This window comes from Solenopsis invicta, chromosome 1, assembly GCF_016802725.1.
Source record: "Solenopsis invicta isolate M01_SB chromosome 1, UNIL_Sinv_3.0, whole genome shotgun sequence".
NCBI classification, from domain to species: domain Eukaryota; kingdom Metazoa; phylum Arthropoda; class Insecta; order Hymenoptera; family Formicidae; genus Solenopsis; species Solenopsis invicta.
In genome coordinates, this window is record NC_052664.1 from 30,177,021 (window position 1) to 30,194,713 (window position 17,693).

The 17,693-nt window shown below is 34.7% G+C and overlaps 1 protein-coding gene across 1 annotated transcript in view; it reads right to left on the minus strand.

Annotated features, from left to right (window-relative positions):
- The window catches only part of LOC105208087 (UPF0489 protein C5orf22 homolog), a 619,399-nt gene that overhangs the window by 210,402 nt on the left and 391,304 nt on the right, over positions 1-17,693 (minus strand). The window contains exon 5 of the mRNA XM_039448948.1: positions 13,466-13,660. Coding sequence (XP_039304882.1) covers positions 13,466-13,660 — 195 coding nt within the window. The remainder of the gene's footprint in view (positions 1-13,465; positions 13,661-17,693) is intronic.

Below are 17,693 nucleotides of genomic sequence, written 5' to 3' on the forward strand. Positions count from 1 at the left end.
ATCAAGAAACTGAGTGTCAGCATAAAATCGCACTTACGGAATCGGAGTCGTGGCGGAAAGAATGATATCATCGATGGTGATGGTCTACCGATATAGAAAATTATACATGTTTCTTATGCAATATTTATGCGAGAAATATATTCACTGCATGTCGTAAGCCATTTTGTTTGATATCTAGCAGCATCAGTGAAAAGAAAGAGCTAGAAAAAATAAATTGTAAAAAATCTGTTTTTTTAACACGTGTTATATTTTTTAAAACAAAATTAGTAGAATTTAATATTTTGTTGAATTTTTTTAAACCTGTTGTTTTGTTCAAATTTACTATAGTATCGTTTGGGTTAATATGATCAAAAGGCTCTGAAAAAATAATAAAACCCAAAATTTCCACAGAAAAAAGATCTTACATTAACGTAGATGAAATCATTTCATTGCGAGAAAAAAATTTTTTAAATAAAATATTAGTAAAAAAAAATAAAATATATTTCAAGTACATAGATTCAAACAAAATGGCAAGATTAAACAAATACTTGATTTAATGATAATTTTTGAAATAAAGATAATATATTAAAGATAGTCATTATTTCTCACATATTTTTAATTTGCAATATTAAATGTATCTAATCTTAAAACTGTATCTCTCTGATTAATAGAAAAAATATTCTAATAAATATTTGTCCAATATATTAGTAAATATTTTAAAGAAAGACCGTAAATAAAGAAAAAAAGAGAGGGGAGAAGATTGTTATTTCCAGATAAAATAACTGAACTCTTTTAACATCTTATTGTTTCTTGAAAAACCAGTTTCTTTAAAGAAATAAAACGTATTGCAATTAAAATTTGTAAGCCGCTGTTTATAAGAGCACTATAATGATGAAGAAATTATCGTGACGTGAAATCTGCGTGAATATGTGCGTAAATGTCTGCGTAAATATGCACGCTCTTCTCTCTTACAGCGAGTCAACGATTTATCGAGACATTGATACATTGGCATATCAAATCTTTTTGATGGCCATTAATGATACTCAATAATTGATCTTTTATACGTATCATCAATTATTTTCAATCTATTCGTTCTCGAAATAATTAAACAGCATTTAATTATAGCCGATCAGTTGCATAAATTTTGAATGGTATTTTAAATCATGATATAAATCTGTAAGATAATATCTCTTGTTCTTCTCTAGGATATATTGATTAAATATTATAGATAAATGTAAATAAATATTAAAAAATTATAAATATTAATAAATATTAATAAAAAATATTAGTGAACTAATTATAAAAAAACCATTAAAAAAGATCATAAATATAAAAAAAATTTTATATGAATATATAAAAATGTAAAACGAGCTGAAAATGATAAAACATTAAATTTCATGATTACATGTATCAGAATAATTAAAAGAGTAAATATAAATTTATATATATATATATGTTACATATATTTTTTATTTAATAAAATATAAAACAAAAACATTTTTTAATTTTTTAAAAGAAAATACATAATAAGACATTTAAAATAAATTTCTTTAATATTAAACAATTTTTAATTATTGTACAATAATATAGAATTGAATTATTATACGCCCATCAAAATAAAGTAATGCAAGATGCCCATCTGGATATCAATCCGCAGTACTCTGAACTGCTCGTTAGCACAACGACCTCATGTATGGAGTCTATTTATTTCTTTTCGGAACCATACGGTCTAACAAACAGCGGATAAAATTTTGGCAGCACGAAATTTCGGCAAAACTTCACATTTCCGTCCGTAAGGTCATTGACTTTCATTGTCACGAACAATGCGGTACGCATGGCGTTTTCGTTGCAAGTGGCGGGTTCAATGCGCTCTTACATTCTATGCTGCATACCACCTGTAGGGAGGTCATGCGCTTATGCGCCGAGCATATCGCGGAACCATGTGCTCTGAAAATTGACGGTGTTTTCGCGGGAGCATCAATTACGTGACTACGGAAGACTACTGGGCTGGGGGGGGAGGGAAAAATAGGGGTGGGAAGGAAGGAGGGCGCGGAAAATGGCTATGCGACGTGTTTGTATGATCGCGCGCGTGCTGCGTGCGTGTACCCGGTGATCGAAATCAACCGTGCTCGTAGCTCGCGACATACGGTCCCCCGGAGTCATTGACACCGAGAACCGCCATGGAGTTCAATTGGATGCCCCTGTGATTTTAGACTCGCCGTTGATTTACGGATCGCGCCGAGAGAAAGGCAATTCGCATCGCATTCGCCGGATTCGCAACGAAAGGCACACTGTACCCCGAGATTACGAGAAGTATGTACACAAACGCTTTGTGAAATGTTAATTAAACTCTCTTTGATTGAAATAAAAGAATGGTTAATTATTCAAGTGAAAAATTCTTTATGTGATGTGTGTTAATGCAATGAAGAAAATTTCAAATGCATTAACAAAAAAAAAATATATATATATATATATTTGTTTAAAAGTATTATCGAAATTATTTTATCAAAAATAAAAGTGAAAAGAATATTTCGTAATGATTTTTTTCACTTTCTATAAAACGCAAATTAGATAAGCAGTGTTATACGTACAGTTACATGTACGGTGTAAGCTATATTTACTTATTCCCTTTCATGGATGCCCAAGATATCTTTTAGACAGATCTGCTTATGGAAATGGTTCTTTCTTAACTCAATAATTCAACAATAGTGCATTATATAATGCACATAATCATTGCATTACATAATGGTTGCACCTACACAGTAATCTCATTCATTACGAAACATTAACACTTTTCCGCGCAACATCTGCTATCGATAATGGATTAACTGTTAAACACAACTATCCGCAATCAGCAAGGAATTCGCATTACGCATTACGGCAACTAAGATTCCGACGATTTATCCAGCAATCAAGACTCTTTTCATAGATACTCGTCAGTCTTTGAACCGACAAACAGAACGATCTTCTCTATTCGCATCTATGACGTCGCTCAGGATCATTAGCGATCATTTAACGAAAGTTAAACAGTCTTTGTTCTTTTTTACCAGCACTTTTTTTATCGATATAATCAGTTTGCGACCTCAAGAGAATCGCAGTTGCAATTGTTTCCATGCGGATTGTCTTTAGATTCATCCACGTCACTTTTTTTTCTTTATACAGCATATAGTTGCGGTAACTAATTTACAGTAAAATAAATATGATTGTAATATATAAAATGTAAATTAGCGTCACTAAATTGCCGAAATTAAGACAAATCACACATCAATTTGATAATTATACGTCTTCCACAGTCGTGAGAAACAGCAATGCATCTTGTAATGTGATTCAATGCGCCTGCATTGTGAAATACCAGTTAACACATCAGTCTCTTTCGACCTCGATGATCGTACACTCTCCAGAAAGCGGTTCGTCACTTTATCAGAGTTTCGGCAAGTGCGTTGTTATCGCAAATAATCACTGTCGTTAAAACGTCGCTCTGTAACGCGACGTATCGCTCTAGAACGCCAAGATCAATAACACGTAAGCCTATAGACATTTTCATCGCGCGTAAACTTGCCGATGTGCACAAGTGATTTATTTATAGGTAAATGTACGAACGCATTACATATTGTCGTGGAAAAAAAAACGCTATGCAGGTATGATACCACTTCTTATCTCTCACGTGTAATTTTAATCAATGAATCATGGAAAAATGCGGCTGTCTTCGTTGAAGAACATGTACGATATTCTATATTTAGCATATTTGATGCGAGAATCAAGAAAATGTAAAAGTATGCGAGGGGAAAAAAAACATTACGTTATTGTGCGTATTATGATGTTGAGTTTTACATCATGCGACACACTTGGTTCTAAACGCATTATTTCAATTGAGTTTTGTTAGAAACAACTGACTAGAAAAGGATTGCCCAATTCAGTACCGTTGATCTTTAAAATATTTACAATTTCTATATTTGTAATTTCTCACACGAGTTTAATAGAAAAAAATTTCTAAAATGAAGATACAATTTTTAATTTGTAACTTTTGTATATTATAAAATAATATTAAATTATAAAAAATATATTTTAAACAATATGATTAAAATAAATAATGGGGTAATAAATTAAGCTGTCTTCACTGATCAGTATTCGGTTCCACTAACGACCAGTTAAAATTCCAGTTAAAATTCGCGTGCGCGTTTTTACGCATCGCCGCGTAAAAGTGCGACGAAAGTCTCGATCCAGCAACTACGACTTCCGATATATCATATGGTGTCGATTGCATGACACGTCAATACGCAACATGCGATATCATATTGTACTCACTTAACGCGAGGGCATGTAAGTACCAGTAAGAAACGGCGTTTCCGCGCAGAGGGCAATGAGCTTCGTATTGAAAAGCGCAAGCACGCCACAATGGTGTATACGCCCATCGCCCTTTACGCCTTTTTTTAAGTAATAACCACTGTCATTTCTTCAATTGTTCGTTGAAAGGGCGATAACCTTCGTCATGCTCATGAAATGTACTAATGTTGGCCGTTGACGGGTCAGGAAGTTTCGTTGCTCGCGTCCATTGTGTATTAGCTTATCGATACGCTTTATTTTGATATTTGAAGTAATCGATAACCAGTCGCCTCTATATATAAACAAAAACATGCGCGCGCCTGCCTATTGAAATTTTATTTCAAAAGGACGAAAATGATAAAATAATGTAACAATTGAATAATATCAAAAATGTAAAACAATAAGCCACCAAAAATATGAAATATCCACGATGTGTCATTTTCTTCAAAATTAATGTAGTTATTGATGTAACCGATACTGATAGTATTTAATTAGTTATGTCAATTCATAATAAATTTTCTGACGAAAAAGTCTGGGTGTGTGTATATGTATGCGCGCGTGCGCATGATGTATAATATGATATATCTACATTCTATTATTTTTCTAGTATTTTTCAACGCTTGTATAGTCGTGAGCTAAAAGGTAGCAACACATTTTTTTTTATGGTAGATGGTTTGATACTTAATTGGTTGGATCCACAGGTAAGAACCAATGACGTTCGCCGTTTGATGAGCAAGTCTACATTTCAAAAACAATCGAAGAAAATGTGTTGCAACCTTTTAGCTCACGACTATACACCCAAGGACTTTGATTCTGTCCATGGGGAAATTTTCTAAATTGAGAAGTCACCACTTTCTACATACTCGCAGTTTATGATTAATGTAACGACTAGATTTTATTGGTCGTTATGTTAATCATAAACTGTAAGTATATAGAAAGATAGCAACTTCTTAGTTTGGAAAATTCTCCCGTGGACAGAATCAAAGTCCTTGAGTGTACAGTCGTGAGCTAAAAGGTTGCAACACATTTTCTTCGATGTCATCAATCGGCGAACGTAATTAGTTGGATCCACGGGTAAGAACCAATTACGTTCGCCGTTTGATGAGCAAGTCTACATTCTAAAAACCATCGAAGAAAATGTGTTGCAACCTTTTAGCTCACGACTGTACACATTATTTAGGAATTTTTTTTTTAATACATTAAATGTATGCTATATATTTTTTTTTAACTTCGATGCAGAATATAACTATGTGTAATGCAACGTTTTAAAAGACATCCGTAATGATAATAGATTAAACGTATTATGTATATCGCTTATCGTAAACGAGAACTTTTTGATAAAATCTGACAAAGAAGAAGACTGTGTTTAATAGTAATAAATAATATTGACAAACTATATGATTTAGTTGCGACACTTTGCAAGCGTTAAAAGTCTAATGGTGAGTAGAAAAAGTCTAATGGTGAGTAGAAACTGTCTGATAAGTTGGCTGTGACGATCTGAGATCGTAACTACTCTTCGACGCTATTAAGGAGCAGAGACACCCCCAAACCAACCCTCTATCCCCTGAGGAGTTTGCGCGTGACCGTTTAACGATCCGCGGCCATCTTGGACGCATGGCGTCGGTGTCGCTCGTCACGTCACCCAAGGGGGTTGCGGCTTCCCCGGAAACTGCAAAGGAAATCTTCGTTCTTATCACCTACGATAGATGGCGATGTTGGTTCTTATCCGATTTTCCAGGGGTGCGCCGGACATAAAATAAACCCCCTCAACCCTTCCAAAAAACTACAACGTTTCAGAATTCTAATTACTTTAATCACTATGTCCAGAATCTGTTGGTGGATACATTTTACTTACTTTGTACTTTTTACATAAGAAATTTTACACTTTGTACTTTTCAAGGAAAGACCGAATTCTTATTTTTTTTTCAAAATTTCAAGTTAGTATATGTTTTAGATGAACTTGTCAATTTTTCAAGCGCAGGACTCCAGACACAAAAATATAGACAAAAAGCTCGATTTATAATTTCTAAAGACAAAGGAATAGATAGATAATTTCTTTCTATTCTAATCATTACAATATATTGTTATTTTGTTTAACAAATTTTGAAGTAGGCAGTACAAAATAACACGACCAAAATTAACAAATAACTTTTTTTTGGAAATTTAGAAGCTGTAACACAGCACTGAGCGACGCTCTTAGCCCCAAAATATTGGGAAATAAATCCTTTTATATCTACTCTAAAGAATAAGATCCTTTTGTTTCTACAAATATTTTGACTCGACACGAGTTACGAGGCTGTGTTAAACACTAGATAAGTATTTGGTTAATCGAAAGTTACACGTAAAAAGGAGGTAACATTATTAAAGAGTTCTCGGGTCGGTCTTAACGGCATACTGTAATTTCAGCGATTCATTACCGTCGGTAGGATGCGAATGAAAGAGAGAGGGCGGGAGAAAGGAAAAGAGAGTCACGGCTGTTACACGGAGCGCATAAACGCCCTAGCACGAGAGGCATAAAGAGCGCCTCCTTGCGTTTATCGATCTAATTGTCGGAGGGCTTAATTGCGGGGGATGAGAGACGACCTTGAGGAGGGTCGTCGCCACCACCACCACCACCACCACCTCCGCCACCGCCGCCGCCGCCGAGACTGAAGTTCGAGCTGGGACTTCCGTGAGAGGAGGTAATTGCGAAAGTGACCTGCCCCAACGAAATTTGCCTCCTTCCACGAAGACCGAGCGCCTGGTTAATGAAGAAACCACCGCTGCACGTGTTTCGATCCACGTGGACCGAAAACCAGCACATCAGCAATCGCAAGCGGAAAAATTTTACGATGTATTTTTATCGGTACGTGACAAGAATATTAATTGAAATTAAAAATTATAAAACTAAATATTTGACTCGTTGTTTACTGATGTTAAATCACTTTATAATGATGAAATCGAATATTGAAGAGAAGGGATATGCAAGAAAAAGAATTGATTTGAAAGCTCTGTATACATAATTGCCAAATTAATAATTTAGTTAAATGTAGTAGTCGAATAATTGATACATTATGCCGTAAATTAATTAAATATCAAATAACTAGCGTGGTTTCATACATCGTCAACTGTAATGCATTATGGATAATATTATGCGTTTTAACGCAACGTTCACTGTTGTTAAATTATCAACTTAATGACACTCTGAACAAAAGTAATTTTGACAACTCTTTCGTGCTTAACTTTTTTCTAAAAGTAATTAGCATCTAATTCACATCTTACTAAAGGTTTTTAAGATCCAAATCATATCCACCGTGCGTGTATTATCAATTAAAAATAAAATGCAAATGTTGCAAATATCATATAGCATTTAACAATAATATTCTAAATATTAATACGAAATATCGACGCAAGTTGAAAGATGTATATTGTGGTGAGAGAAAATGCGCGAAGGGAACCGTGGTTGGTAAAAACGAATAAGAAATAAGGATGGTTTCGATTCAAAAAGTCAGAGCAACTGCAGACGCGCCGAGAAAGAGAAATCTCTCAGCTCGTAACCGGTATGTCTCCTTTGATGGGAAATCCGTGAAAAGTCGAGATTGAATTATCCTACCGTCGTCGCAGGGATAGAGGCGGACGAGAGAGCGAAACGAGAGGAAAAAGAACTACAGACGAATACGGAAAGGGATGATGCGAGAGTGGGCGGAGAAGAAGAAGCGAGAAAGAGCGAAAGCACCGCACGCGAGGGAGGGAAAATGAGAGAAAATAAAATATAGCCCGGCCATTGGCGCGACTTCGTTTCGTACATTTTATTTGAGCCAATTGGATTTATTTATGCGGGTGGCCCAGGGTTGGGGACGCACGAGAGGGTGAGTGAGGCGGAATGGCGGCCGGTAAAGGAGTTTCCCTCTTTTACCACCTCGTCACCCCACCACGCCCTTTCGCTGTCCGGACTCCGCACTTTATTGTATATTTAATTCCTTGTTGTTTATCTCCGTCCCGTTTTCGTACCTCGTGCAGGTTTAAACAGATATTTCAGCAGCAGAAGGCCGCTGTGAGAGCAAGAGAGACGGCGAGACAGGGTGCAAAAGTAAAAGGGAAATGAGAGAATAAAAGGGGTGATAAAATCTTGTCGAAGGTGGCATTATTGCTCTTTGAATTCCGATCCTGCATTTTCTACTGAAACTGCATGAAGCCGATATGTTGCGAAATTTGGAGAGATTCAACGATGAAGAGAAATGAACGATAAATAAAATCAATCAATATTCTCATATTGTATAATCGCCGACTATGTTCATTGATAAAATATTTCAAAAATCCACATTACGGACGAGAGAACTACTAATGATGATACAGAAGAAAGTGGCAAGTATTGTATTTATAGCTTTACAGAAATAGCATCCTTTAATAAAATCCTTTTTGAAAGTACAACACATTTCAAAAATATTTCAAGAATACGTGTAAATAAAAAAAAAGCAGTATTTAAACAAAACAAAATATTTTTATCTTTTAAAGTTATATCTATCGACATTTTGGCAACATTGCTTCCATGCCTATTGAATACAATAACATGGCAGATATGTATACGTTGGTAAACCATGTATTATTCTATCAGAACATTCTGTGGTTAGTCTAGTCAAACAACTAGATCAATCCAATAAATTCTGGTGGAAATTGGTAGAACCAGTTGGACACAAATGCAGAATAACTCGCTTCCGCTTTTGAAACCACGAGTGCCAATTTAGCTTGAGCCAGTGCGTCACGCCGTTGTTAAACAATATACATTTCTGAGGTTTTATGACAAACTTAAAGAGTAGATTGTGCGTTGGAGGGAAATTGTAATTTATAGCAAAAATTTTAAAAAGTGAAGTATCATATAACCGTTTTATCAACGAAGATATAAATTTAAAAGTCGCGCTCGCGAATTCTTTTACGTTCAATTTTCGACTTCAATTTTTGTATTTACGTCTTCGATTGTAAAAGTCAATGACAAAAGTGTAGCTTCGGAGGAAGAATGAATGCGCCAAGAGCCACGGAGGATAGGGGAACTGGCTTATACTTCCGGTTCGCCTATTCGCGCCATCATCCGGCACGAGCTGCATTCTCACGCTCATCTACATACTTGGCTATACATCAATATTCGGGGCGGCCGAAAAACGGAACCCGCTTTGCATACTGGACCCCCCGCTCGTGTCGTTTCTTCTTTCGTAGGGATCCCAGTGGGACATCGCGTGGCAGATCCTGAGAAAGGAGTCGCGCAAAATACACCCCGCGGATTGCCGCTCAAGACTCCGTACGGTTAATTCATGAAGAAAATGGATCCGACATCCCTGCTTTCGAGAATTGTAACGCGAAGCAGTCATGCCAAATGAAGTATGAACGAGTTTCATCACATTCTTTTATCATTGTCCATATCTTAAAACGTTCACTTTTATTCACTTGTATTCAATTATTTTATTTAGATATAATCTAAATTCAATAAAGACTCTAAATAAAAAAAATAATTCTAGAAAAATTCCCCTCCTTATTGTGAGACATTCATGCTGAATAGTTACAAATGTTTTTGTACGATTTTTGGGCCGTAAATTAAATCGATATTAAAGTCAGAAAATAATACGAAACACATTTTAATCGTAGAAGTAGTACGCGGTTAGTTGCTTTCTCGCAAGAGACTGACTCTTTCATTTTTCCTCGTAATTATTACTCTTTATAAAAGATCACGGACCGTGGCGCAAGCGATGCGTGTGTACGAGTCTGAAAGAAGGAATGTGGATTGCGTAATTTAAATAATTCAAGAATGACCCTGACCTCGGTTAGGCTACGGGGTGACCTGCAGCCGGCGATTACAATCACAATGCACTGCCAAGTTCTTAGGGTAAGACAGGTAGCGCCGTCTGACCCGCATACATTAAATTGAAATCATCGGGTCCGCGTATCTATGTATGTATTATATAAACACATATATACCAAAAGATAAAAAATTTCCGCAAAAACAGATTATGTACATTAATGAATCGTCTTTTGATGCTCTAAGTTGTAATTATTCCAAGTGTCTTTTTTATTTTCATTTATCTAAAGATAGAGAAAAAAGCGAGATGAGAGAAATAGAAAAATAAGAAAAAAAAACAAGTAAAAAAAAAGTAAAGTGCTAATTTGAATGTTTAAAAGTTGAATTCGAAACGGCAACGGTTGCATCATTCTCTTGCATTGCATTATCATCGTGCTGAATGCAGAAACTGGACCTATCCTCCATGGTACACGTAGGTCGAAAAGAATCGAATATTTAACCGGCATGCATTTAAATGGCTCGATTCGCAACATTAACATAACGGTAAGCAATTCCGGATGTCAAAGCTTGACTGCGTTCTACGTTTAAGGGTACGCATCTTGCCGAGATCCCACGGTGAGAAGTTAAATTGTTCGGCCTTGAAATCAGCAATTTCGAATATAGGAGGATAGCTGATGTTTTCTAAATGACATGCAGGATGCACATGGTGTAGAACTCCGTGAGAAATTACGATTTGCTCGCTGGATCAAAGGCTTTTCGACAATTGGAGATATGCAAAGTAGGATTCACGAAACATGCAACAACCGTTTACCGTTGTACATATCGGTTATAGGTTGTGAGAGACGTGATGCGAAACCTTATGTAAATGCAGTAGCAAGAGAGAAAGAGAGAGAGAGAGAAAGAGAATTATTTGAAGAAAAACACTTCTCTCATAAATTTATAGTATGCTTTATTAATATATTTTTGTAACTTTTCGATTAGCTAAATTTCAATTATTAGAACAGAATGTAAGGTTTAAAGTAGAATACGAAAAAGTTTCTGGATAAATCAATAAATTAAAAAAAAAAAAATTTTCACATAATTTTCTACAGCAGCACAGTTTCTAAATAAATGATTCCCATTATAATTATTAGATATTATTTCATTTATACATTCACATTAATTCATTATAAAAGTAGTAGATAGTATTATCTACATATTTATTATTATATAAACATGTATGTGTACTAATGTAATTAAACTCGTTTGTAATTTATTTATAAATTCAAATGATACTGTTGCACTTTATTATCGGACGGCGCAATTAACATTTCCATTTCATCGACAAAATTTGTTATACATTCAACGCGTGATGTTAGTTACCATAATCCGGTAATTAAATAAATATAACTACAATCGTGACTAGCTATTCACAGAATTCAGCTGATTTAAAATTTACAATATAATATTGCGACAAATTATATTTTATTTGTAAAAATTACTGCACACGTATGTCTGTAGGAAATTATTATCATGTTTTTTAACTTTCGACAGAGAGGTTATACTTTAAATAATCGAGTTTAAATTTATATAAATATTATTTTTATTTAAGTTTATATAGACAAATGGTATGTGTAAATTAATGCAACACCTGCATTAAATTTAAATCAGAAACAATCTAAGAGACTATTTGCTCTGCGCATTGTATAATAGAAGAATTTACGCGTGCCTACAGTGTTACTTGTTAGTTGAGTATAAATCTGTATTTATTTCCTGTCAACTTCAATATCGCGCGAATTATTTACGAGCAATCTGGGATATATTAATCGTATCATAAAGTAAGAATGACTGAAAATATTTCCGATCAATGACCGCCTTTTTATAAACGGTGCTACTAAAAATATCCAACAGCCATCATTAATAACGTATATCTAATAAAACAGTTTTAATCGAATTCATTGCAAATCTTTCAAATAACGTGAATCCGTTAGAGCTTTATCGAGAACGATTTATCGAAAATTGCGTATATATCGAATATCAGTGAGAATTAATTGAAAAAGCGTAATTAAAATCACGTTGATTTTAATTAATCTAAAAATGTCTCATTCTGCCAAATGACGCGGCACGCGGCACTAATAATCACGCGATCAAGATTCATTGACGAATGGCGTGGCCGGAGCAGAATTAACGTTTCGATGCTCGGAACTAAACGGCTGAAGGGTTGTAAGCTGGTATGCAGATGAGCCGACATGGTCGACCCCGGAGGCGGATGTTGGCAGTCTGCAGCTACGTAGACAATAGACCAGTGCCATTATGCCCGTCGAATCCTAAAACCCTATAGAGTCGTTCTTCTCTGTCTATTATCCCGCTGGTGGCAGGCCACATTGTGTATCCGGCCTGCTACGGGACTACGGCCATTGTCGGTCCACCTAATTATTCGCAAATCTTCCGCTCGTTGCCGGTAGCTCCCATCCTCTGACTCGCGAAATTTCATCGCCTCTAAAGCTATCCGGTTTAGTCGCGATTTACCCGATCTCTCGCCCCCTCATTTTCCTACCTGATCAAGTTTCCGCGAAATCAGATATTTAATGACTGATAATACTCTCATGCTTTCTCCTCTAATCTCGTTTAATAATTTTAAATTGTGCTTCATTGTTTCAAGTACGCAAAAAATAAAAAGTAAAAACGGAACTGTACGAAGAAAACACGTTTAGGACAGTAAGTCTGCAGCAAGTCTTAAGAGACATAATGCTCAATTACTTTAGCTGTAGATGTGTTATTATATTATTTTCTGTATTAAACATGAGTTACACATGAATATAACATGTTCAGTGTTTCCGCTAAAATTTTAAAAATCTTAGAAATAGCGGCAAAATATATACCTTTCTACTATATTTTCTTAAATTATTCTAGTATTTTATTCGACAAATTTATGTCAGAAAACGCAACAATATTTGATTGGATTTTATTCTATTATATTAAAAATAAGACTCTTATATTATTGTTTAAATTGTATTAAATAAATAGAAAGTTTATTTCTTATCGTTGATGCAAACGAAACGAACTTTGGAAGAGAGTGTATACAGGATGAACAGAGTGAAATCTGTTTCCACCCACTACATTTTGGAGAAGCAGTTAAAAATGAAAAATATGTGAGAGGCCCTCTTGAAAGAGTAACCCCTAGAAATAAACACGTATTTCGCAATTTTTCATAATTTCAAATCGTTTTCGAAATATAGGGAGCAAAGGCAAACTTTATAAATATCTTGTATATATTAAAGTTCTATAATTTAACGATTTTGATTTGTATATAATTTGTTGCTTCATTATTTTATTTTGGAAATATATGTAGCTTTTAATAAAACAAAAAAAAAGTTAAATCGCCTCCATTTTTACGTATATTTAAAACAGACTTACCTCTGGATCATTTGATTCCGCCCTCTTATATGTAAACAAAGGAGCCAACTTGTCATAAAGGTTTACACGCTCATGCAGATCTTTGAACGGATTTTTAGTACTAAAGAAATCGAGATCGACGTCTAAGATGTACGGAGTATCCTTTTCAGGAAGATATTGGCGCAATGCTGAGCTGACGGCTGTAAAGTCATCTTTCTGCAACATAAATATCAAATAATTCATATTATAGTACGCGTCAAATTTTATGTAGACTTTTAGATAGCATTTCAACAGCTTCAATATTTTTAATATTACATTAAAATTTTCACGAGTTAACTTTTTGATATCATCGAATGTTTTCAACTTTTTTTCCCTTAATTTATAAAAACTTTATGTACTGAATACTTTACACTACAGTAAAAGAGTGACTCGTTCAGTTTTACAAATTTTCGATATATTTTATATTTTTCATCACTAATAGTCGTAGTATTTTGGCCATTTGTCATTGAAAGCGAGGTTATTCACTGGAAGCTATCGCTTGATGAAACACGGGCATTCAGTTCTGCGAATTAGCGACGCTATATTACTCAATCCTTTTTTGACGCTGTTCGCTGAGCGCTGACATCACTGGCAAAACGTTGACGATAATTACCAATAAAATGATCGATTGCCGATGTTATATTGACGACCCACGGTCCAATTTTCGAACGGGATTTTCACCACCATAGGAACACACGGGTTTGGGTGGTCGGCGAGAGGAGAGATCAGCGACGTGCGCAACCGTTCGTATGAACCGGATATTGTTCGTAGCGGGGCAAAACGATGCCGCCCGCGTATAGAGGGTTTTTTGTGACGCGCAAAAAACAATGACTGCACTCGAATTAATTCTGTTAGAATTGATACTCGGGCCCGGCACTGGGATCGCAATTTGCATGCGTTCACAACAATGAAATACAACGGCGCGCGCGCGGGGTGAGCTGCAATACTATCGCGAGGAGAAGAGGAAAGGGGAAGAAGAAATGAGAGGAGGGGAAAAACCAACAATCAGACTGAGCAGTGGCTCTCAAAGCCTGCATTGTTTTCGATGCATCGTAATTTTTCGAAAGAAAATTTCACGATCGAATTGCGCGAACAGAAAAAAGGTTAAAACGTAAAAACGGCAGGAAAAGGATAACAGATATTGCATGAAATAAAACTTTGCATATTAATTGCATGAAATAAAACTTTGCATATTAATTTGCATATAAAATAATTATCCTTCGACGATTGGTATATTATTTTTTTTAAGCTAAAATTGAAAAAAATGACAATGATTTGGAATTATTTATTTTTTTAATGGATGCAAATGTAATATGCATATGAATATAAGTACAATACAATGCTCAAAAACGTTAATGTTCAGTAAAAAAATTAAAAAAGCATATTTTTTGTATATTTGCCGAAATCGAGAAGAATCTGTCGTGCCAGCAATATTTTGCCAACATACAATTAAAAATATTTTGTCATTAAATATTATGGTATGCCGTTGAATCACGAATAATACAGCTTGAATACAGCTGCGGAGTTTTCTGAAGCGGAGCGATTCACTTTTTCGTGCTCCCGATCTGCCACGTCGACTGATAAGAGCGATCGTTTTGCGCAACCTTCGTATCGCGCACTGCAGATGTTCATCGGTCTTGAGTCTGATTTAATACGACCGTACGATCTCTGAACCAGGCTGCTTGCGTGCGCATCCAGTTGACAATGATGTCAACGAAAGCAATGCTCATAAATTTTTTTGATTAGAATTTTTTGCGATAGAATTTGTTTTCATTATATGCAATTTTTTTTGTTACACATTACGTTAAACATAATGATCACAATACTTGTGCAATTATCACGATGTCAAAATATCACAAATGAACAAGCAGCAAATAACATAATTGCAAAAAAGTTATACTTGACCAGACAATTTTTTTAAATATATTTATATTTCTCGAATTCGTATACGAGCGACAAGCGAGACGTGTACGTGATATTTCATCGAATAATCCAAAGAAATATCGAGTGATTCATTTTATGAATTGTTATGTTGAGTGCAACAAAGACAGCAAGGCTGTGATGATTGTCGAAGGAATTTCCCTGTGTCACATATTGTTTTCAAGTAATCTCTGACAGTTTTTCCTCCTTATTTGACTTATGCCTCGCAGGCATACATTAACATTTAAAATTTCCTTCATATAAATTCTTCATTACACGATATGTACACATGAACAAATTGCATATGCGTTAAGAACATTCCACTCAATAGAGCGATTAATATTTGCAAATGAAACGTCATTATGCTGTACATATATTTCACTTGCGATAATAGTTACAAGTATCTTGTATAATTTATCGCGTCAAGTATTTTCTTTGCCGAACGTAATATTTTTTATGATCGTCGTCGGATTTAAGCTATAAAATTACACAAGCAGCAAGAATAAAATTTGTACGATTTATGGAAATATACACATTATAAATCGTACCATTTTTACACTTGTTGTTCATGTAATCTGACATATTTTATTTATAGCGCGCCGCGCATGACGCTGTGTTAATTTGTTTTTGTCAGTTGTGGCGTATCATTTATTATCGCGCATGAAAAAAATATGATAAAATATAAATATTCCACGTACTATTAACAATTGCCGATTATAATATAGGAAAAGGCTCAAAGTGGAATGTCATTGCCGGCTAAATTTAAATCGTTCGAGCGCGATAGTCGGACGTTGCACTCGGCGCAAGTGCAATAACACAATAATCCGTCGACTTCGATTTCGGCAGATATTTTCGTCCACGCATCGAAGTTAGAGTATGATCGCAACAGCGTCACTTTCACACGAACGAAAATGAAATAAGACACGATACACGTTACAATAGTACAAGATTAATAAATATTCGTAGTTTTAATCTTGCATAATTTTATGTAACTTTGATAATTTTACATTAACATTAATATTTGTAAAATGAATAAAATACTCATAAAATTTTTCATTAATTTTTAGTATTAAATAAATTAATAACTATCGCATCAATCTTTTAACGTTAAAACTGATCTTTTATCCTCTCGTATTTTACATTTAAATGATTTATATTCAACTGTATACAGAAAAAATAATTTTACTGCGTCTAAAAATTTAGCTAGATACAAATCAGAAAATAATTTTATGTTCAGCCATCAAAATAATTATGTACGACGCCCAAGTGTGATAATATTGCTGCAAACAGTTTTAACGTTCTAGCAACGAAGTTAAATATCCTATTTAATTTTTCAAACGATTCTACATAATTATTTTCAAATCTGTATCTCCGCAAAATTGATCTTTTCGTGTACGGTTTCTGTAGTATCCAGAACCTTTCAAAATTTTAATTACTTCATAAAATTAACATGACAAACTTCATTCTATGTTTCATTATTTCAACGTCTTTTTTCCTGATTCTCTCAGAATTTTAAAATTATAAATATTTGAAAAAATTTTTAATGTTTTTTTTTCTAACAAATTCGAATAAACATACTTCAAAGAGCAATTAAATGTCGACTTTACAATCGTGCAAATAAATATTTAAAATAAGCACGTAAGGCTCGTGGCCACTCGCAAAAGGCTTACGTCTCTATGTATGCCTATACGGCAGAGATCGTCGGTCACAATCGTCGTCGCGGCCGCAGTTAAGGCGAACAGTGCCATATGCAAATGGTTGCATTGTCTTGACCTAAAGTGGCGTGATCTCGGTCGGTTTATTGTGCTTTCACCGGCACCTATGAAAGAGCACAGCCTCGAAAAAATCACAGCTTGCTCATTTGCACCGGCTGCATAATACACACGCTACGCGAACGCTTTTTCATTAAACGAGTTTCCGTTCGTTCCAGGAAATTTGAGAGTAATTGTACTGAATAAATCAAGAATTAATCGAGAGCCCGCGCAGATTGTAAATCAAACTCGATATGGTTGTAAAAATTCTCTAATTGCAGTCAATTCTATTTTCTTTTTGACAAAATAAAATATAAAAATAAGCTTTAGTACAATCCTGTTCGATATACGTCAAACATATATGAGTCTTGTTCCAACTTTTATTATTCTCTTTCATTCTTTTTTTTTTTAGATTAAATTGTATTTTATTTAAGCTTTTTCGTAATTATTGCACTCTATTGTAGAAATGTATGCGTATGGGAATATGTGATGTGTAGATGTTATATGAGTACAATACAATATAGTAAGCCCGGATTTGT